The sequence below is a fragment of the Cottoperca gobio genome, chromosome 10, assembly GCF_900634415.1.
Source record: "Cottoperca gobio chromosome 10, fCotGob3.1, whole genome shotgun sequence".
Classification (NCBI taxonomy): Eukaryota; Metazoa; Chordata; class Actinopteri; order Perciformes; family Bovichtidae; genus Cottoperca; species Cottoperca gobio.
In genome coordinates, this window is record NC_041364.1 from 17,723,679 (window position 1) to 17,746,025 (window position 22,347).

General features: G+C 40.5%; 1 protein-coding gene across 5 annotated transcripts; it reads right to left on the reverse strand.

Annotated features, from left to right (window-relative positions):
- On the reverse strand, positions 1 to 20,865 carry sh3tc2 (SH3 domain and tetratricopeptide repeats 2). Of its 5 annotated transcripts, none has more exons than XM_029441941.1 (23): positions 20,562 to 20,865; positions 15,240 to 15,339; positions 14,185 to 14,283; positions 12,797 to 12,928; positions 12,042 to 12,169; positions 11,739 to 11,844; positions 11,396 to 11,539; positions 10,253 to 10,454; positions 9,457 to 9,530; positions 8,193 to 8,388; positions 7,823 to 7,956; positions 7,576 to 7,626; positions 7,165 to 7,469; positions 5,869 to 6,063; positions 4,862 to 5,722; positions 4,550 to 4,770; positions 4,286 to 4,452; positions 3,077 to 3,254; positions 2,818 to 2,968; positions 2,292 to 2,414; positions 1,990 to 2,140; positions 1,666 to 1,862; positions 1 to 1,156 (listed from the first exon to the last, which is right to left on the reverse strand). In XM_029441941.1, exons 2-23 carry the CDS (start codon positions 15,241 to 15,243, stop codon positions 323 to 325), a joined length of 4,653 nt encoding a protein of 1,550 aa, XP_029297801.1. In that variant the 5' UTR covers positions 15,244 to 15,339; positions 20,562 to 20,865; the 3' UTR covers positions 1 to 322. The 5 variants fall into 5 exon arrangements, with proteins under 5 accessions (XP_029297801.1, XP_029297800.1, XP_029297802.1 ...); XM_029441940.1 differs by having other exon boundaries at positions 15,219 to 15,339; XM_029441942.1 differs by adding an exon at positions 20,244 to 20,316 and having other exon boundaries at positions 14,185 to 15,339.
- Between the last annotated feature and the right edge of the window lie 1,482 nt (positions 20,866 to 22,347).

Below are 22,347 nucleotides of genomic sequence, written 5' to 3' on the forward strand. Positions count from 1 at the left end.
AAACAAAATAACATTCTTTATGTGTGAGTCATATCTTCCAGAGATACAAAAACATACACTTAGAAAACATAATAACCACAGAATATATTATATATACAAAAGGCACATGCTTTAGAGTCACACAATCTCTGTCCAACAGTATTGACATCATCTTTCCTACAATAAGTGCCATGTGACTGGAACGTAGTCAATGTGCTGGTCCAGAAACATGTGACCAGGAAATGTCAGTGAAGAACATTAAGTGACACAGAAAGACTCACTGTGTGTGTCAATAGTGTCACATTTAACTCTCTCTGTGTAGTCGTCCTCGCTCACAGCGTTATCAGTCCGTGCTAACAGTCTCTGTCCGGTCAGTATCAGACTGATTGTCCTCAGCACTGACATGTTTTTCAATAGAATCTGCACACACATGTGTTTCTTTAGTGGGTGTGTTTTGTTCATCCTGAATATCAGAATCTGTGTTTTGGGCATCTGTGTGTCTTGTGATGTCACTTGTTTGATTATCAGGTATTTGACTAGGCGTGCTGTGGTCAGTATCAAAGTATTTCTCATCTGTTGGATTATGGTAAGTTTGTAAAGTGTCAGTGGAGCTGCTGGAGTCTGAGATCTGCTCCTTGGCTGTATCAAAGGACTCGGTAAGAATACTGTCACTGTACGACTGACTGCCCATGGTTTCTGCCTCAGACCCGAAGGCATTCATAAAAGGGCTTTCAGCTGCCATGCTGTGATCTTTCCCCCCATTAGTATCTCCAAGATGAGTGTCTGTACATATAGCTCCTTGGTCTCCATGGATTATACAAGTTCTTGGAAATGATTTATCTTCACATTTTTCATTTTCAGATGCAGACATGAAAGCGCTGTTTCTCTTCACCAAACTTTCTGTACACTCCATATCAGCATTAGAGTCCACTTCCTTCTTTGGGCCAGACTCTGTGTCTGCATCCTCTCCAGCAGCAGCGCCTTCCTCTCTGGCGAGAACTCTCTTCAGACTCTGGGCTCTGTCTCTGTACACTTGGCACAGCTGAGCATCGGGCATGTGGTTGCCGTGGATCTCGGCCAGCTTCATGTACACCACATACAGAGCCTCCGGGTGAGCTTGGTCTTCCAGGGCCGCTGCCAGAGCCAACTGGAAGTAGCCCACTGCATCAAAAGAATCCTAGAGAGAGTACACAGGAGCAGAGGTCAGAACAGGTCACATCTAAATTAAACATTTGGAGGCTTGTGAAAACCAAGGTTTAGAACTGTGCAATCATAATTTGGTTATTGATCAAGATCTGAAAATTCGAGATCTTAATCATGTGATTTTGACTGGGAAATGCATGGAATGCCTAAAAGAAGTAGAAATGTCCTACTACATGTAAGACATTTCTACTTCTGGGTGTGGGTGTGTTCTTTAATTGCAAATTAAACCAACTCGATTGTAAAAGATGTAATCCTAACTGTCCTTGATTACAATAAGTTTTAGGAACATAAACTGTAACTGAATAGTTAGATAAAAAAATAAAAATAAGATTTAGTTGATTTCTCAATTTATTACTGTCAATTCTTAAGTTTGTGTCTTTAAGATAGAGATTTCAGCAGAATGTGTGTTTCAGAAACAGAGGCTACTGTACTCTGTTTTTACTTATGCAAAAGCAAATACCAAAATATATTCCTCTCCTGTACCTTCAGTTTGTGAAGAGTGAGATTGCCTAGCCTGCAGTAGAGCTTGGTGAAGTAGTGAGCCTCCTTAGGGTCCTGCAGGACAGGCGGACAGAGGGACAGGGACTTGAGGTAGTAGTTTTCTGCCATCTCATACTGCTGCAGGCTGTAGTAGACTGTAGCCAGCCGGTGGTAGGCTGTCCTCTCATTCACATGTACATCTGAGGAAAAAACAACAGTGGCCTCTGTTAACAAAGTAGTTCTAAATCAGCTTTACATGATCATTAAAAGTTCCCTCACAGGCACAAGTCACAGATTTTTACTATAGGCCATGCTTGTACTCTGTACCTGTTTTGCTGGCGATCTGAACAGCCAGTGTTGCGTACTGCAGAGCCTCCTCCTGCTCTCCCTGGTTCATTAACAGCTCTGTCAGTTTACTCAACAAACGGAACTCTGAATGGACGTCCCTGATGCTCCGTGCAAATGGCAGACCGCCATCCTGAAACCAAACATGAATTATTTTGGTAAATGAGATCAGTTTTGGCCAAGAATTTAAAAATAGTTTAATGGAATTTAAATCAAATTTGCTACAATTTATCACAGAAAGAAATTGCATCATGACATTGCATGCTTGTTTTGCATCCTCTTACCCTGTAGAAAGGCAATGAAGCCATTCGGTTCCTGATGCCTTTAAAGTAGACGTCTCCGGCCTCCTCGTAGATGCTCATAACAAAGTGATGATCATTCATCCTCAGGGCTGTCTTCACTGCTGCCTGTTTATCAAATGATATTGTCAATCAATATTGATTGCATATCTGACATCTCTCTTCTGTGTTTGACTTAACGACAGGTGAACAAAAAGGTTTTTCCAGGACAATCTTTCTAAATTAAATATGAAAATATGTAAATGTGTAACACAACAACAAAGCTTAGGTGTTTCTTTTTTTTGTCATCTTTCTGAAAAAGTAACTTAGAAAAAAGATCAAGACATGTTTTTTAAGTCTTAAGTCATAAACACAGGAGAGAAAATAATTTAACTCACTTGGCTCTCAGGGCTTCTGTACATTTTATTTAAACATTTAAAGAAAATTAAAAACAAAAACTGAAACTGAAACACTGAAAATTGTCCCTCATGTCCCTCCACCCCACACATGTCACATATTCCCTCCCTCTTACCTGCAGATACATATCAGCAAGCTCATCTTCATGGATGAGGTAATAGATGCGCCCCACCTGCAGCCAGGTCTCTGACTCCTCCTCTCTCTTGCCCAAATCTATAGAAATCCTCAGGCTCTGCTTGGTGTAGTCCAGAGATTTACGAGATGATCTGCAATCCATAATCCAGAATTGATACAGTTTTAGTCAAAAAACAAAGATATTATGGAAAAGATGGATAGAGAATAAGATTAAGTGGGAAGGGGAGGCAGAAACTCACCTTTCAGTGTTGAGTGAGAGATATTGGTTGCTGAGGATTTCCAGATACTCCCCCTCCAGTCTCTTGTCCTTCAGCTCTCTGGATACCGACACACAGTGCTCATAGTAGACGATACTCTGACCGTACAGCAGCATGTCAGCATACAGCCGACTCAGCACCTTGGCCACCACCATCTGACCTATGAGAAAATGTTACCTGTTGCTCCTCACATTAAATACACTGATACATTTGTGATATAGAAAAAGAAAAATATATAGTCTGTCCTTTACCGTACATTGGCATGGCTGATATTATTAGTCAATTGTATCATATTACAGAAATATTGGTATCTGCGAGATTGTTTAGAAAAAGTTTTGTCATTCCATAAGATGTTCACCAGGGGCAATAAAAGGTTTAATTTGAATTGTAAAATGTCCCTCTCAGCACATATACTATCTCATACAGTATGTATTGATGTTAAGAATTGAAAATAAGATATATCCTTCTGATTATTTTATGTCAATATCAACCTCAATAATCCAGTATTAGTCATACTCTCATTTAATTAGATTAAAATGAGTAGAAATCTATACAGATATAGGAAACTGTCTCGCCTTTAGCTTTATAACTGATTTTGTATTACTAATGTACACACATTTAAAGGAATAGTTCAACATTTTGGGAAATTGGGAAAGTTGGATGACAAGGTAGCCCTGTCACATACTATCAGTAAACAGTCATTTGTTTGCAAAGCATTTTGCGAGGCCATATATTTTTTATTTAGTGTGTAATCATATGAATTGTGCTTCCATTATCTTAGAATAAGCCCTTCATGACTACATAGGGAGCAGGTCCTCTTTCGTAGAGATTGCCTTGTTGCGGCGCCATGTTTCTACAATAGCCCAGAATAGAAAAATCAAGCTCTGGCTCTAGATAGGGACCTTTGCATATTTACATTACTGAAGGAGGGGAAAGTGAAGGAGTATTCAGTTGGTTGCAATCTGAATCACAGAACTAGTTGCCAGTAAATCCTAAACACGTTTCCTTTAAGTTTTCGTATTGTTTGAATAAACAAAGATATAACATGTTAATTTACAGGTGCTGGTTGGCAGACATGAAAGTGGTATCAGTCTTCTTTTCCAACATTTGGCAAGAAAGCGGGTAATAAGGGAGAGGGTAATAAGGCCAACATGTCAAAATATTCCTTTAATACGTTAAACTTGTACTCACTATGTAAGTTTCTGGCATGTAGTGCAATAAGTAGCCCCATTTCATAACACGCCCTGCTGTCCTGATTCTTCCTCCTGTCTCTGTAGCTCCGCCCCAGCCAAAGACAGGTCTGAACATGTTCCTCGTCTGTGGGGCTTTCCCAAAGCTCCAGAAAAAGACACAGGGATCTGGGAATACAATCACCATCACAATAAATAACTATTCGCAAACTCTTTCTGCCTGTGTTGAATTCCCTGGGAGAAAACAATAAGATGGATATCTGACCTGACCAGGAAGCGTTCTGCCACTAACGATGCCCCCACATCCAGTGCCAAGCAGCCCAGGTTGGCCAATGCCAGTGCTTGGTTCCTCTGGTTTCCACATTCCCTGGAGATTACTAATGCAGAGTGGAGATGCCAGCCTGCCTCTGGGATGCGATCCTGCCGCCTCAGACACAAAGCCAAGAGGTTGTGGATCACTCCTCGCTGCGTGGGACTGTCTGTGCCCTGGAGACATTACACGTAGTGGAAGAACCTACATTTAAGTACTTCTACCAAAAGCTGATGTGCATTTATGCAGGTGAATAGTTTGCTGTACCTGTAGTGATGTGAGCAGTGGCTGTAGGACACTCTGGGCCTTCTCAGCCTGGCCCGTCAACACCAGCAGCCACCCAAGCAGCACAGAGGCCTCAAAGCCCTCCTCCTCATTGATGTAGCCTCCAGTCTCCACAGCTTGTTGAGCACAGCGCACCGCCTTATCTAGAGCATCATACTGCTGATAGACTGTGGCCAAGCCCTGACAAAGATCCCTCTGGGTCTTCAAGTCCTCCCCTTGCTCAGCTATAATCAGGGCCTGCTGAAGGTAAATCACAATCTGGGCAGGGAGCAGGGAGGTTCCTTCCTTCCAGCACGGGTTCAGGCGAACAGAGTTCCTGATAAACAACTCAATCCTCTGGAACGCATCGTGGAGGGAGTGGTCTTGTCTTGAGTCCAGGCTCAGAGAGGCCAGCGCTAAGTAAGGCATGTATTTACGATGATAGAGCCAGCTCAAGAGCCAGTTGAGGTCCAAAGGTACAATGGGACGTCCCTCGGAGGCAGAGAGAGTCACAGAGAGAAACTGGAGTCGCTCAACGAAGGGAAGGGCATCGTCAGTCTTCCTGAGAAGCAGGAAGAGGCTGGAGAAGAGGTAGCAGACACGAGCCTCCAGGTGTTTGTCCCCCAACACCACCGATCTCCTCAGGAGCAGCTGCAGCAGTTCAACCTCGTCCGTGGAGGTGAAGGAGTGGCAGGGGAGACAGAGGAGCAGGGCACTGGCCTTCTCCAGAGTCTGGGGCAGCTTGTCCGTCATACGTTGCTTCAGGTAGACAGCGGTGAGGTTTGTGAAGAGAGCGATGAGGAGCGGCATGTCAGAGAAACTGTCCACACGGACACTGAGAGCCTCCTCATAGTACACACGGGCCTGAGGAGAGGAGGAGACATTTATGTAGGAGCTGATTTCAAACTGATTATTTTAATACTTAAGAAAGCCTCAGGAAGTACAATAACAGTGGAGAATTGTGTAAAAGTAGTTTAACCTTTTAGTAATACTAGACATAAAGTACAAACCTGCGATAATTTTAGCTTCCGGGCACAGAGTCTTCCCAGGAGGAAACATGCCCGTCGATGGGCCCAGTGCAAGCCCATCCTCTTAGCATACTCCCTGACACTCTCTAGGTAACCTGATAGCTCGTCCTCAGTCTTGCCACTGAAGGTCACCCAAAGAAAGGAATACTGCAGGTCATACAGAGGCAGGAATTCCTCCTGGAAGAAATTACAAAATCAAATAGTTAAGAAAAGTCTCTTGACAGGCTGCATGTTTTTGGTTAAAAAAAAGTTAATAGGAATGATACAAAGGAAAATAATGAAAGAAACTGCCAAATAATTTACATATTGCAACCAAATACAAATTTACTCATCATAATTGTTTTGATAAGTCATAATACGTTAAAGGCATGCCAAAGATCTGTCTTGAACTTGGAATGTAATAGTAATAATTCAAAAGGAGCATCTTAATTAATCAACTGAAAGTGATTACATGATATGTGTTAAACGTGTATTGAACCAAGGAGCTTTTTTCCATACACAAAAGAGAAGTTACAAGCCAATAAGATAAGATTCAAATAAAATGAGAATGATGCTCGGGTCATTTTAAATGTGCACATACTGTAGGTACATTAATGATCTTTTTAATAATGACTTAGTTCAGGCATCATCATGCAATCAAATGATAAAGCAACACAAAATAAACTGTTCACTTCCTGTTTTTGCATCTTTCACATCAAAAATAAATTTGGCAGTTATTTCAAATGAACAAGTTTAATCCTAAAGCTTTCACCTGCATAGAGTACGGTGCTGCTAATCAGCCTGACCCTCTAAGTGCTTATGATTTCAAGTACAAGGTCAATACAGGTACAGTATCTTAGGTTTTAGTTACATGTTACGTTAAATAATATCTTCGTTAATATTATGGTTCAACTGAATCTGGAGAAACATTGCAACTGTCCAGCAGACCATGGGCATTACTTCTGAGTCACTGCAGAGTCCTGAGGTGCCTGTGCAAAGTCAAAACAACACCATCTATATTGGGTTACTTAAACACAAGAGTGTCTTCCCATATCTCATTTCCGCTTTCAAGAAAATAAGAAGAGCATCATTTTTTTCCCCATGAAAACTTTTCAAAACAATAACCTTGTTAATTCAGAAAAACTGTTTTTTTTTTCCTCTCAAGTAAATGCATTAAGCCTCCATAGACCATAGCCATAGAAACAAAATAGAAAAACAAGACAGAAACAAGAACACCTGCAATCTCTTGTTTGCTTCTGCTTGGCTCTGTATAAATAAATGAATGAATGAACTGCAGACCTGGAAATGCTCGTGGTTGAGCAGGGTCAATGTGGGGTCACTGAACTCGGAGTCCTCCCTCTCCCAGCTGTTCTCCTCCACAAAGAGAGGTGGGTCTTCCTGGTACTCGTCCAGTTCTTTGAATGTGTCCTCCAGAGTGAAGGACAGCCGCTCTCCCTCACGTGGCAGAGGATTGTGGGACTGATAGAGGGACAGACGAGGGGAGGAGTGAGAGAGAGAGTGGCGAGGAGAGGAGTGGTACGGCGGTGTCCCTTCACTTTTCTCTGACATGACGCTCTGACGGGTGCTTGCAGGAACCTTAGGCTCTGGGAAGAAGACAGAAAATAAAAAAAACACATTTAATATTTCAAGCTATTTTCGTGCATTAAGCTTTTAAGCAGCTCATTTCATCAATAAATTGTAAAGCATTACCATCTTTTGGGCGATTCCTGATGTACGTGAAGTCTGTCTCATCCAGTCTGTCTGATAACACAAAAGGTAAATTTATTTAAGCATCAATTTTCCATTAGGGAATAGAGATGGAAACATTTTTCCCAGAATGAATCACTAACCACTCTTGAGAAAACAAACAGGAGCTGCAGATCACACTGAACGTGACCTATATTTCAGCCATGGCTCGGTGGCACAACCCCTCCCTTTACCCCAGTCGCTGCTTTACCTAGCCTGTACACAGAGCTGATGTCACACGAGAACAGTCTTTCCAGCAGGCCGCTGTCGCTGTCAGAGCTACACGGCTTAACCTTAGCCAGGCTGGCCCTCTCCTCCTCTGTCAGAAAGACCAACTGACCGTCTCTGTGCAAGGGAAACAAAGGCAGCATTATCACTTCTGCTGTCCCCCCGGCCCACTCACCCCGTCTGACTGCGGATACACTAAATAGGATTTCATAAAAGATCAGCACAAGGCAATAAACAAGAAGCAACTAATGTGGAGATAAGATAAAGTGCTTTAAAGTTGAAATGACGCACAACATCATCAGACCAGTAAATTCAATCCAAGCCATGCATAATAAAAAGAAATACTTTCTTACAGGGGTATGGTGTCCCGAGGCTTGACATGGGCCTTGTGTACGAAACCAGTGCGACCTGTGGAAGTGTGTGTTGCTATGAACATGGCCAGGCCTCGGACTAGTAGACCCTGGATCTCCACAATGTCACCTTGACTCAGCTGAAGCTCATCCATGCCCACTGGACTGTAGTCGACCACTGCTACACAGGAACCTGTCACTGAGGTATTTGATGAGGAGAAAAGGATAAGGACAAGCAAACGATATGAGAGTTTCGAGGTCAATATTTAAGAACATTACTATTTCAAAAATGAACTTTGCAATATGACGATACAGTATTTCTTTCATATGTTTGTATGCATTTCTTATATACCCTGCAAAAGTATTGACAGGATATAAAACAATAAAGTTCCAATGATTTTCACAAGTGCATACAGGTTGGAGCTACCACTATTGTACATTAGCATATTAGTATTGATCCACTGTGCACTGCGGTGTGTTCCGGTAAATAGGAAATGAAAAAGTTGATATTATTTTCTCTATTATTCTTTGCAAACAGTAAAATTGCTGACTTTGCAAACACAACATATTTTGAAGTTGCACATCACATTCAGATTGGTCTCAATGTATTCCCCGACTTTTGTGACAAACCTCTACTTCATCTCACACAATAGAAATCCAGGAATTGCACTATTTTAAACTGACATTAGCATTCAACACATGTGTCATCAGACTGCATGCAGACACATAAAAGGCGTCAGTGAGTGTGTCTGACTTTGGATAGGTAGTGCCGTTTCTTCAAAAACAATCACTACTACAGCCACTGGCCACTTGGGGGTAACAAGTTGTAAAGACAACATTTCCATTTTTCTCCTTATAAACTATGGCCAATGTGTTCCCAAACAGTTGACACATCCAGCAGACATTGAGCAACATTAGCATTCATTTGAAGTCATGTTTGTGATAAATTGAAGTCCAATATTGAATCCCTGTGTAGCTCTGATTTGGTGTCCAAAAACTCCTGAGGTAAATATCTGGCTCTAAATGCTCCACTAAGTTTATCAATTAGTCTTTTACTTTGTCTGTCTTCTGTTTGGTGTTGAGCAAGTAGTGTTGTGTGGGTTTTTCATTGTAAACAGCTGTGTTCGAAAACAACACAAATCAATAACAATATATCAAATTCATCCCAGCTTCCCATGGTCAGTGGAGGAGGTGGTTCTAAGTATATCTGCCTGGGTTCAGGGTACATTATGTAGTGTGAAGATGTTATAAGGATAATATTTTTTACCGATAGAATGATCTAATGGTTCCTTTTCTGCTTGCGAGCATCCAGCGTTGCTTGGGTACTTCCTCAGGAACCACCTGACCAAACAGGAAGTATCGTTTAAGAAAACCATGCCAACTCATGTGTACACGTGTCCACCATCTGTATTGCTTATCTGCTCATTCAGACAAAATTGTTGACAAGAGAACGTGTTAAAGGAATGCTTCACCCACAATGACCATTTGTATCTCAATTACTTACCCCATGATACCTTGCATTCTTAAAGAAAACTCGCTTTCCTGCACGGTGAACGAAGAATCAAAAAACGGAACAAAGTCTTGATGAATTTAAATAAAGGGGAGGGCCACCTTTAAAAAACGCAAACCTATATAAAAACATCTGCATTCAAACTCTCACACAACTCATGTATAATCCAAGTCTTATTTATCCAGTCGTATGCTCACTATTTCACAAACACATGCATTTTGACTAAAACCTTTATATTTAAAAAACTTTGGACTCACTTCTGTTTATCCAGAAGTGTTTTACATGTGTATTATAGTTGTTTTGAATTGTTGCTGTTCCAAAACACAGCCTCTATTTAGTTCAATTCATCAAGCATTTTCTAAATTCTTTGATTATTCATTTACTGTGGAGGCCTGGACGAATAACTAAGTTTCTTCAAGAATGATTAGGTAAATAATTGATATAAAAATGGTCATTTTGTGGTTGGAGTATTCCCTTAATCACAATGATTCTTACAGTGTAAATAAAGAAATATGTAACAGAAGCAGCTCATTTGAGGAACACAGTGACTCACTGATAGAAGGGGTAAGGCAAGGGTTGCATAGCGTTGACCGGCACCAGGCCATGGTTTCCTGTGGAGAGCATGGTGCCCTCCCACATGTTGTCCTGCCCTGTGTCCCTCACCGTCAGCAAGTCATTCTTTTTGAACGACAGCTGTTCTTCGTCGTCCTCGTCCTGATCACTTCTTGTGTATAGTGCCTTAGCGAAGAAGGATCCTGCAAATAGAAAGGTTTATTAGTAGACTGATTCAACCTCTACAAATCCCCCCACACAAACATGTATAGACAGCACAGATACACAAGCATGAATGCAGACACTGAAGGGTTTTCACGTTGGAAAGTCGCAAAACTTAAGTGAAAGATCAGCAAAAGTGCTACAGCTTGTGCGCCCCCATTCAGTCACTGGCAAATGATGGATGTTTTATATCCTCTACCTATTAAGTTAATGTAAATCTCATCACTATTTGCCAACACTGCAGTTTTATTATCCGTTCCATGTAGCTTTTTGCCTCGGGGATATGTTCAGGAGAAAGTAGTGACGTTTGCCAGGCCGGAAGAAATCAATATACATTCTTATGGGTAAGTAGTATAATGGTTATGCTTTAGCAGAACACTTATTTCATAATGCCTTAAAACATTTGAGCAAATTGCTAAAATTCACTACAGCTTTCACTTGTACAATACAAAAGAAAGAGGTTGTGGCTATAAATAGAAATCATTATAACACTGACTTGTAATTAAAAGACTATTATGTTTTAGACATTGGCTGTACACAATGAGGCACATCAGGTCTGGTAATGACAAAAAGCTATTGCTATAATTAGTCCAAATTCATGTGTGGCCACATATTCCTGAGGCTTTCATAGTGTTAATTGGGGTCAGTGAAGATGGATTTAAATTAATGGGATCAAATGGCAGATGAAGTTAGTCACTATATAATTACAGTGACAAGATTAAGGATACTTCTGACAATAAATACTTCAAATATTCTGAGAGTTTTCACAGGGAAGAAACTCTCACATTTACATTTTGAGAATGTGGGAGTATGTTCATGGTAGTCAAATACCCTTTTCACTCTCTCTCAACCTCTGTGTTTATAATAAAACTGATCATAAAAGGTTCACTGAGCCACTGTAAAATAGCACAACACCACTGACCCTCCTGGAGTAACAGTCCCAGGTAGAGGGTGGCCAGATGTTCCTCGTCCACAGTTACATTGATCTGCAGGTCACTGAGCAGCTCCGGGTCCAGCCAGAAGGACTGATCACACAGGAAGTTCTCCAAGCAGCGAGCCACATAGCCTGAGATAGATTCAATGTAAATCAGGTACAACTAACACTCCTTATGCTAATATCACTGCAACCCTTAACAACAAACATGTGTTATATGGTGATAATAAGAATACAAATAGTACAATAAGTGTATAAATTGGAAAAAAGGTGAAGCAAAGAACCATTCATGTGTTTCCCCCTGAAAACTGAGTCAATTCAAAGTTGTTACCTAATGCTAGGTAAGTTGAAAACTTCCAGATTTCCTCCACAGTCTTGAATGTGAGTACGAAGCTATCCTTCTCAGCGTGGACAGACACCAGACGTGCTGACAAGTCCTGCAGAAACAAAGTGTCATGTTTCAATAACAGAACAAACATCCATTTCCATTAAGTGCACAATCCATATAATATTGCATTATATAGATTCTTATCATATCATAATGCACCTTAGTCTTCGTTATGACATCAGAAAGTTTGAGTAGGACAGTAATGCCCATGTAATGTCTGCATTGTCAGCTCTGACTGTTACTCACTTTAAAGAGCTGGATGACGTCTTGGCTGCTACTCTCCACCACTCGGAGTCGGGTGCGGAGCGCCTCCTGTAGCGCCCGGTCAGGATCCATGCTGGAGCGCCTCCGCCCAGTGAACAGCAGCTCAATTTCTAGGCAAAACACACGAAGAGTGCTGCGATCAATCACTCCTGAATTAGATTGTTTCTTCTAGTGGAACAATACGGAATACAAACACATCCAATGCAAATAGGCTTAGAAGAAAAATGTATTTAGGTACCGAAAGAGATTTATCATCTGCCAGATTTAAAGGAATAAACAAATCATGCGTTTATAATCCTTTTGCTAAATCATCACACTTGCACAAGTTCATTGTATTTTTCTGTCTGGAGTCACTTAGGAAAAGAGCGACCAAACTTTCAAGTGTTCATTAAAGATTTTATACAAGAGCTCGTATTTCAGCAAGATGCTCTGTGAGCATGTTTGTCCCAGGAGGAATAACAAAGCTATTAGGCTTCTTACTGGACCTTAGTGTTGCCATTTAAATCCATTTGAGAGAAAGAACCGCGGGGAATGTGATGGATGGAGCTAAACTGCTGAGAAGGTAAAACATTAGCATGGAGATGTGCCTTATATGTATGTATAATATAATGCATGGGAAATGCTTCTGCGTATAAAAGATTAGTAGTTTAGACTCTAATGTAAAAGCTAGTTTTTCAGTAGAAACACACAAGTCAGACAATGGACTGTGGCGAAAAGCATCATTAAATGTATCCTACCTGAGGAGAATTTCTCTCCCAGTGTCACAGTACTTCCTCTGAGGAAGGCTTCTTTCTTCTTCCAGTAGCTGTCAGGCTCCACCCCTCCTTCACCTGACTGCACCACTGGACCGTCCTCCTCCTCACCTGCACCTGAAACAGGAAACAAAAGTCAGTGAAAAGCTGCTGGATTACGTTTAGATCGTCATCGTCAACATGACTTTCCTTTATGCACCCACAACTCAATCCGGTGTTGGTTAAGCCAGTGTATCCTAAACAGCATTTTGTATATAGCATTTTTGTGTGACAAAGACAAGTATGTGTTATATAGACACAATTTAATTAAAAGGCCTGTTCAAAGTAAGCTGCAATTACAATGCAAGACCCAGACTGTATTGGAGATTTAACTGGAAATGTTACCAGATGACACACGATAGCAATCACTGAGAAAACACATCTGGGGTCAGTCTGTAGTCATAGGTTGTTCTATTTTGTTGTTCTCTGTTTTATCTAAACATATAAACCAACAGCCCTGTCACATCAACTCAAAAAGTGTTTCATCAAAAACCACCTGTCATATATTCCAAATGTGCTGAATGTTATTTATCACTATCAATTACGTGGATATTGTAACAATAAGGCAAGATAACTTTATTTGTGCAGCACATTTCGTACACAAAGGCAATTCAAAGTGCTTTACATTATGCATTGAAAACATTTTAAGTAGTAAATTGGTGCAAGTCATATCAGCAGATTCAGTATGCCCCTACTCTACCTCCTAATTGGATCAGTAGGCCGTTATCATCTATTGGTAAGCTGGATCACCACAGGGAGGTTCAAAATTGTTAGGCAGGTACCTCAAGTGGAGTTTCACCCAGGAGACCGCTGTTTACCGCTGGTAAGCCATAAAACTAAACTGTCAATTTAGGTTGATTTGATCAAATTAGCGGTCCTACTACAATACCTGGAGTGGCAGAAACTCAGCCGTTTATCCATTACTTTTAGCTTTTTTATATCATTTATCCAAAGCTTTTAGCTAACTATTTCAACTGTTTTGATATTCAATTTTAGCTAACTGTACCTCTAGTTGGGAATCATTGTCTTTGTGTAGGTAGTAAGATGGCTTTATCTCAACACATTAACACGATCATAATAGTTTAGAAACCTATAGAAATCAGGCAGATGGATGAATAATAGCTGGTTTTTGCAGTATAGTAGTGACGGGCTTCCCCTGGTTTGTTCCATTGTGCAGGGAGGATGTCCCAAACACTTCCTCAATTTGTCAGCACACAGACAGCAGCGCAGCTCAAATGAGCTTGATGATATTGTTTTACCTCCAACCTAATAGAGGACTCTATAAAAATATGATTTCAGATATAATTAAGATGTTCGGTGCACAAATAGTCTACCTTGAGTCATGATGTCATTTTCTGAGAAGTGTTCATGTGCTCCCCCAAGAGTATATGGTGGTTCCCTCCAAAGAGCATCGAGCTCAGCAGGAGAGATGTCTGTAAATAAGGAAACACTTCAGTTCATGAACCTGAACGTGAAAATCACATTTAGTCCCTTTTATGTTCCCTTTCAATAAATGACTGTAACCACCTAATACTTCACATATGTTTAATACAATTCATATATCATAACAATGCATCTAAAAGGAATCATTTGTAATTTAAAGTAATACACATATTCACTTTCTTGAGTTGAGAAGATCGATAAAACTCTCAAGTTGAGTTTAGAGCTTGGCATAAAGATTGGACACTAGAGTTAACAGCTAGCCTAGTTCCATCCAAAACGTTTAAAAAAAGATTTAATAAGAGCCTACCAGTTCCTCTTAGGCAATTCTTTTTTACATGTTTTAATCTTAACATTGAAATGTTAATCTGAAAACAGAAGTATAAAATCAACAATTCGCCATTTTCCTGTTGTGCCAAACTATTTCTTGACTCCATGAAGTTACTGGCCAAGAAGGAGTCTGGCAAATGACGTTGAACACACACAGGACTTGCACAGACACACAGCTGCATTGATATCAGAAAAACCTCCAGGCTTACGCAGCTGCCCCTGACACCTACACTGGTCACATGTTTTAAGACACACAGTCACACACCATTGAAAAGAAAAAAGAAACATTGTTAACCAAAGAGTAACACAATAAAAAGGAATAACTTTGATTAAAATGCCATTTCTCTTCATTTTCCACATGCTTTGTCAGTGCAAAAACACAGCAGAACAGTGTTATCTTGGTGCAAAGCATTCATAACAAGACAATGGGGCACAATTTAGCAGCACAATGCAACATGACATTAGGCCGAAGAGGACAACAGCCTATTATTTTCCCTCCTACAACACAGAGCACAGTTAGCAGCATCAGGACTGCTTGAGTCAACACAAGCACAGTCATGCTGCTACGGGACAGAAACACACACCATGTCCTTTTTACCTTCTTGGCTAAGTGTGTTACCCATGTTTTGTATAGAGCTATGCTCCTGTCTATCTGAATGTAGCTGTCCGTGTCATGACGGTACAGTAGTAGCACGGACAGAGAGCGGGCTGGGACAGACCTGTGAAGGAGGAGAGGCAGACTTTGATGAACGGTCCACAGCAGGAAGAGTTGAGCAGTGGTTTGCAGCAACAAGACGCCATCTGGCCCAGGAGCCCGCAGCAGTTCCCAGAGATCAATGCCATCCCATCAGTTCCCCTCAACCTCTTTAACAACAACTCACTCTCTTCCTTTCTGTTGGACAAGCCCCATTTCCCTTCCTATTTCTGTATTGCCTTTCCTGTCCTGCTCACTCTGTCTTTCCACCAGTTAGAGTTTGCTGGATGTCCCACTGTAAGTCATATCTCCTCTTCTCCTTTATCTGTCTGGGTCTGCTTCTCGTTGTAATCCCTCTGTCTCTTGCTGTCTCCATCTCCCTCCTCCCACCAGCCTCCCTCTCTCTCTCTCTCTCTTCAGTAGCTGCCCAGTCAGTCAGTGAATGCACAAAGCACTCTCTGCGATTGGTATGAGTGTGTGTGTGTGTGTGTGGGGGGGGGGGGGGGGGGGGGGTGAGACGACAGGCCTCAGTGTGAGTTTTCCTGTGGGTTGCATATGTGTGCCAGTGAAAATATGCACAGAATGTGTGTGTGTGTGTATGTCTTTTGTGGGAGAATGTATTGCTGAGGCACTGTAACGCAATGCCACACAGGGACAGGTCTGCAAGGTCACAGCGAGGAGGAGGGGTGAGAGTAGCCTAGTGGCATAGATTGAGGATCAGTTTATCCACATCCCACAGTTCAACACAACTCCACTCTCTGCCATCTGATGGGTAGCAGACAGATGAGATGACAGAGTGCACCACGGCAGCATCAACCTACACTGTTGGATGCATTGGATGGTGGGTTATTCCATGAACGTGTTAAGGGTTCACGGCTTCATTATGATGTAAATAGGGATACTACAAAATATGTTGTCATGGGAACTTCAAAATCACTGAACTCATGTGACCTTTTACCATCGGAAAAAGAAATATGGCTCCCTTCAAAGTGGGAATTCCTGACACACAGTGTGCAGAAACTGGCCTCCAGTTTGATGGAGGTAAACCGGCGTAATTGGTCACTAATGCTCCGGCATGATGCGTTCACTCAGGCGGCAATGAAATGCCCCGAAGATGCCTGATGTCAAAGCTGTGTCGGGTGTGGTGCTCCTGATCTGGGTGTGTCATAATGATGTGTATAACAACCTGTAGCAGCCAACTGGAACACAAATCTCTCCTCCTCTTTATTTGGAGAAGCTCTCAATGCGATGCAAAGAATGAGTTAAAAGAAATATCTGCATTTAATACAAGAGGCTAGCTTTTATATTGAACCAACAGTTGTAGCTACAAGAGAGACAGTTTGTTACTTTAAAAGAGGATTTAGAAAAGGATCACAAGATATAAATACAATACTAAATAATTATAATTATACTCTAACATAGTGCCTTTAATGTGTATGTTTAAATATAGTGAAGTTATGATTTAGGCTAGGCTAATACAACATTAGCCTATCACTGATTCTTGAGACTTTGGCGAAAACATGTCCGACTAAAGCAAGTGGTAATTCCGTTGAAAAGCAACCACATTTTCTCATTTAAAATAATCAGGGCTGATCATCTGAGGGTCTTTTGCACAAATGTAAAAAAAATTCATATGTTTGTCTTTAATTTGATAAATTAATAAATTATATGATAGCCCAATACCCAGAAAATCAGTTGTCCCCAGACAAGAGATTGTCATTTAAATTTGATAGAAAATTCAAAACTCATTTAAAATGTATAATATATATATATATATATATATATTCCAAATGAAAGAGTAGAGTCCAATATTTCTTTAAAACTAAAAGCAATGAATGTTCAAATATATTCACTTATTTTATGGTTGCTCAAAATGTGTCCACGGTTTTTGTCAACACTGTCAAATATTTATAAAAAAAGCAATAAAATCAGGCGACCACATGATGAACTGTTCTCCTAAGGACTCGCTGTCCACCCTCCACATCTGCTAAATGCTACATGAGCATTCAGGCTCCTGTAAGTTTGCCATTTGTTCAAGAATTTTTACATATTTATTGATGTTGCTACGGTCACAACCATGATGTGTCAACACGGTCTCTTTTGTAAAGAAATAATTATTTTACATTATGAATGTATGCATTTTCAGTAAAGGCTAGAGGCAGCTAGCAACAGAGAGAAAACAAGATGGCTGCTGTATACAACTCATGCATGACATGTCAAAACGTGTGTTTTTGTCACCACCGTCAGACGTCAACACCGTCAGGTTTTCTGTCTTATTCATGTTTAAAACATTGCAGTTGCACTGTAGTTTTTATCTTGCCGTTCACCATTGTTAATATTTACAGAAGGATAACATGTACATAACAAATAGTTTGTTGTAATTAGGTCACTGTCACGACCGTCAGGTCTCAGTCACCACCGTCAGATGGAACTTTCTTTGTTTTAAATGAATATGACTACAATGTGTTCCTCTAATGCAGTTGCTGTATTGAAGTAAATGTCTATTTGAAATAAAACATTAGATTTTTTTATGTCCACAATTATTATTTTGTATATTTAATTCTAATGATGAAAGTGATACTAAGCAATGACAGAAGAAACACATCATGTATGAGCAAATCAAACAAAATCAGGAGGTTGCCCAGAAATATTGCTCGATTGCTGAGACCTTGTTCTATAAACACATACGTTTAGATTTCTTAACAGTAAATAAAAAACATTTTTAAACGTATTTTATTCAAATTCTAAAGAATCAATGATATAATGCTGCTACACTTTGTCTATGTCTGTATAGGCACAGTATCGTAATAATATTGGGCTTGAAATGATCAATTAAGGGAAAATGTTTGTTTTGAGATATAAGAGTTTTTAACTTGGAATTTCACACAAGCATAATTCTTGCATCTATAGCACACAATGTGAACCAGCTATGTATTGTATAATTTGAGTAAAGCAGCATTATTCTTGTTGTATTAGAGAACACATCCCCCGCTGCCCTGCAAACTGAATTTCAAGCTTTATTAATTTACGTGTAAAAGAAAATGGAATTTGCATGAATCGGCCACTTTAGACCTGACCTATGTGAAAGTAGAGGATGATGTCAGCCTGAAGCTCTATGCCCATCTAAATGTAAACTTAAAGGGTTCAGATTGATATGTTTATCTCTCAAAAGATGAACTGACACTCTACTGATCTGGACAACCTTCATAATGATACTCCAGCGGTTTAGCATTGCACTTCCATGAAGTTGGGGGGCTTGAAAATTCTCCATTATTGCAACTTGCCTCATAAATGCCCACATCTTTCAAACGTCACACCTTGTCTATAAGGTCTAACGCTACCATTCTCAATCTGGAGGATGAACAAAAGATTGTTCATTTTTGGGAGAATTTGACTTTTATCACACAAACATAGGAAAGACTCATGGCTCTCTCATGGAGTCTCTGCAAGATACAACTTTTAAACTTCTTTAAAAATTGATGGCTGTCGATGTGGTGATGGAAACAATGTAATGTTACATTACAGAGGGAGAGATGCTCTGTGCATCATGATGTATTACGTGACTCTGCATGTAATCACTGATCTAGTCAAACAGATGCATTAAGTTTGCCCTGATCGCTCAACTGCTTAAACATGCTGCGGACAAAGAGGCTGATATCCTTGTCTGATATCCTTTTCTGATACTAGTCTCTTCATCTTGTTTATGTGGCGGCTGATTGGCTCTGTGCATGTGTAACTTGTGTCACAGAAAGCTATAAACAGACTGAAGGCGTGTCAAGACATATCCTCAAGCTCTTTGGCCTCCGCTGCTTGTTTCTCATAGTGCAAAAGATTCTGTCTAATCTAATAAACGCAGACCTCTCAAGGCCGATGTGTGCGGTCACATGCTTTGCGTTTGTTTTCACAAAATGCTGCACAAGGGCCAGCAGTTTTCTCCAGTGACATCCACTTTAAAACATACAGATATTGTCAGTAAAAACAATGTGATGCTGGTGATGCTGTGTATACAAGAAGTCTCAACCCACTCTCCACGTGACACCTGCTAATATTATTCTGTCAGCTGGAAGGCCAAAGTGATTAAAGTCATGCTAAGCCAAAAACACAGTATGTATTAAGTCCAATGAGTACATACTGTAAATTAGCTTATTTGGGTTTCTACAGCTAAAGGCAAGTTAGGTTTAGGACTTTTTAAGACTTTTTTATTGCAATTTGGAATGAAATGTAAGATCAATTGGATCTGAGTGAAATGCAAGAGGCATTTTTTAAATAGATGGTACTTATTATTTTGAGATTTTACAATGCAACAGTAAACAAACATTCATAACATCCTACTTCTGTCTTAGTATTTGTAAGATTGATTTAAGACATTTTAATACCAATTAAGGCATTATTTTTAGGAACCCTGCATATAGTGTCTCTTTTCAACATTATTATCGTTAGATATTGCAGTATATCATTATTTTATTACATATTTCTTATTTCTTCACATTTATCGTTATTATTTATTGTTGTTATATATTGTACTATAATGCACCTATTTTACATACTAATTTCTTACTACTCATTTTCTTAATTTCTCTATGTAATTTTTATTCTGGGAGCACCTTTTAATAACCCAATTCTCCCCCGGGGTTCAATAAAGTATTTCTGATTCTCCATACAGTCTGAAACCACAACAAAAGCCTGGACTGCCATTGTTACACTCTGCAGTTCGTGACAATAGCATTTAAGCTAATAAGAAACATATGGTGTCAGCAGTGTCTGGCTGTGTTCAAATGCATGACAAGCAGTGGTTATTTTGAGGTGTTTGTGACTGTGTATGTGTACAATCTGTGTTTTTAGATTTGGAAAATGTGGTACAGAAGTTTGCAAGGAGGAATATGAGACAGGGGCTATGGACTCTAAGTTTAGGCTAACTAGATCACTCACATGCCTGTGTGTCTAGGACAGATGTCCCTGCAGGGAGATTCCCACACTGTTGCATAGCGGCATTTGTACGACACTGAAACAAACAGTGTGGAAGTATAATGAATAGAATAAAGGCAGAGGAAGACTTCAGACATTCATCATCAAGCAAACATAGAATAAGGACCTGCAATCACTAAATAGCAGCTTTACTGTCCATCCTAAACCCTGACTGACAACAACTTTATGGTTAAGTGACTTGGTACAAAGTGCAGCAGAAGAATGTGTATGACACAGTAAGACTTACAGAGCAGTCAGAAGTAGAAAAAAAACAACTCTTACCTCTGTGTTGCTGCCAGCTCCCCTCTCTCAATTCATTCCTCATGTGCGTGGCGTGTGTGTGTACCTATGTATCTCTGTGTTTCTGTTTGTGTGTGTGTGTGTGTGTGTGTGTGTGTGTGTGTGTGTGTGTGTGTGTGTGTGTGTGTGTGTGTCGTTTCACCATTTAACTGGCGAATTGAATCTCATGACAACTGGCGAAACAGCTGTCATTCTCCGCTGTCAGCCCAAAAGCACAGGAGAAGAGAAGCAGAAAAAGAAAGTAAGAGCGTGTGTGTGCGTTTGAGCGTTAGAGGCTATCCCAGACGGCATGTCACACTGACTGAGGAAGTTTAGCTGTTAACTCCTCCCATGATTTCTTTGGGACAAGGGCACAGCCTACCCCCCCCCCCCCTCTCTCTCTCTCTCTCTTTCTCACTCACCCCTATCCCTCACACCCAAACATACTCTTCCTCTCTCAGTCAACATTTGGAAAGCCTAAAAGGAGACTTGACCAGTAAAAATAGGCCATGGTATAATTGCATTTTAATCTATCTTAAAAGCTGTTTAACCCTGACACCACTTTTATGTGACCATTGTGTGACACTACTTCCCTTTTAGAATCAGACTATTTCCTCATTCTACAACAGCAGTCGCACAAGTTTGGTTTGACGCACCCACACTTAAAGACACAATCAATCAGCTGGTTTGTACAATTGTGGTGTTCATACGTGAGAAATCACTCATCTTCATTCCAGAGGCACAGAGCTTTCACAGTCCTGCCCTATAAACCACAAACACTGCCAGCATTCCTCTGTAATGGCTGGTAATGTGAAGTATGTCCCCTTGTGTACAATAACAGTGACCTCTCCCTATCATTGACACTTTTTCATTTTCTGGGTCAACTCCATTTCTATCTGTGTTTGGGAAGATAATAATCCCCAGGCCAGCGTTGCTTTGGTTTCTTGGGTTTTTTTGTGCCTGCTTAGTTAAATATAAACTCTGGAACTGATTGTGTATCCCCCAGCCCCCAACGCACCATGACAAAGTCACCCTGAACACAGAATATCAGCCGGGCACTGCACATGTGATCGTGTATTTGGCTATGCAAGGCTCCAGGACACAGACCATTTATTCTGCTCTGTTTGCAAAAGTATGTGTGTGTGTGTGTGTGTGTGTGTGTGTGTGTGTGTGTGTGTGTGTGTGTGTGTGTGTGTGTGTGTGTGTGTATGTTTGTATGGGGCAGAGAACTAGAGGGAATGAGGCTGTATTGAATAGCAACAAATTAGAACTATATAGGAATGGGTGGAGATGTCAGCGTAGCGTTACAGGGTGAATAGTAGATTGCGTGTGTGTGTGTGTATGTGTGTGTGTGTGTGTGTGTGTGTGTGTGTGTGTGTGTGTGTGTGTGTGTGTGTGTGTGTGTGTGTGTGTGTGTGTGTATGTGTGTGTGGGTGTGCTTTACCCTGGCCTTGTGGTTGGACAAAGGGCAAGGATTGAGAGGATTAGTGAAGAATGCAGCATACTGCTGATCAGTGCTACTGATAGTTGGCCTGAGTGTGACAAACAAAAGACACATTACCTTCAATAGAAAAACACTGAGTGAATGATTATAGGTCATACAATGTGACAATATATTAGTACTGAACTGCAACATTAACATGATCTCCGTCACGTGTTTAGCAGCTCATAAAAACCATATATTGTACTCAGTGTTGCTGTTTTATACTGCTTGAAGAAACTGTTTCCATCAGAAGGCTGTCCAGGCTTTTTCCAGTAATAACAAGTATCAGGAGATGTTTGCGTTTGC

Coding starts and splice junctions, on each gene's coding strand:
- sh3tc2 (XM_029441938.1), bottom strand. CDS start 15,463: ATGGCATTGATCTCTGGGAACTGCTGCGGGCTCCTGGGCCAGATGGCG. Junction 14,284..15,339: donor CTGCCTCTCCTCCTTCACAG/GTCTGTCCCAGC, acceptor CCTTATTTACAG/ACATCTCTCCTGCTGAGCTC. Junction 8,389..9,456: donor ACCATTAGATCATTCTATCG/GTAAAAAATATT, acceptor CAAATACCTCAG/TGACAGGTTCCTGTGTAGCA.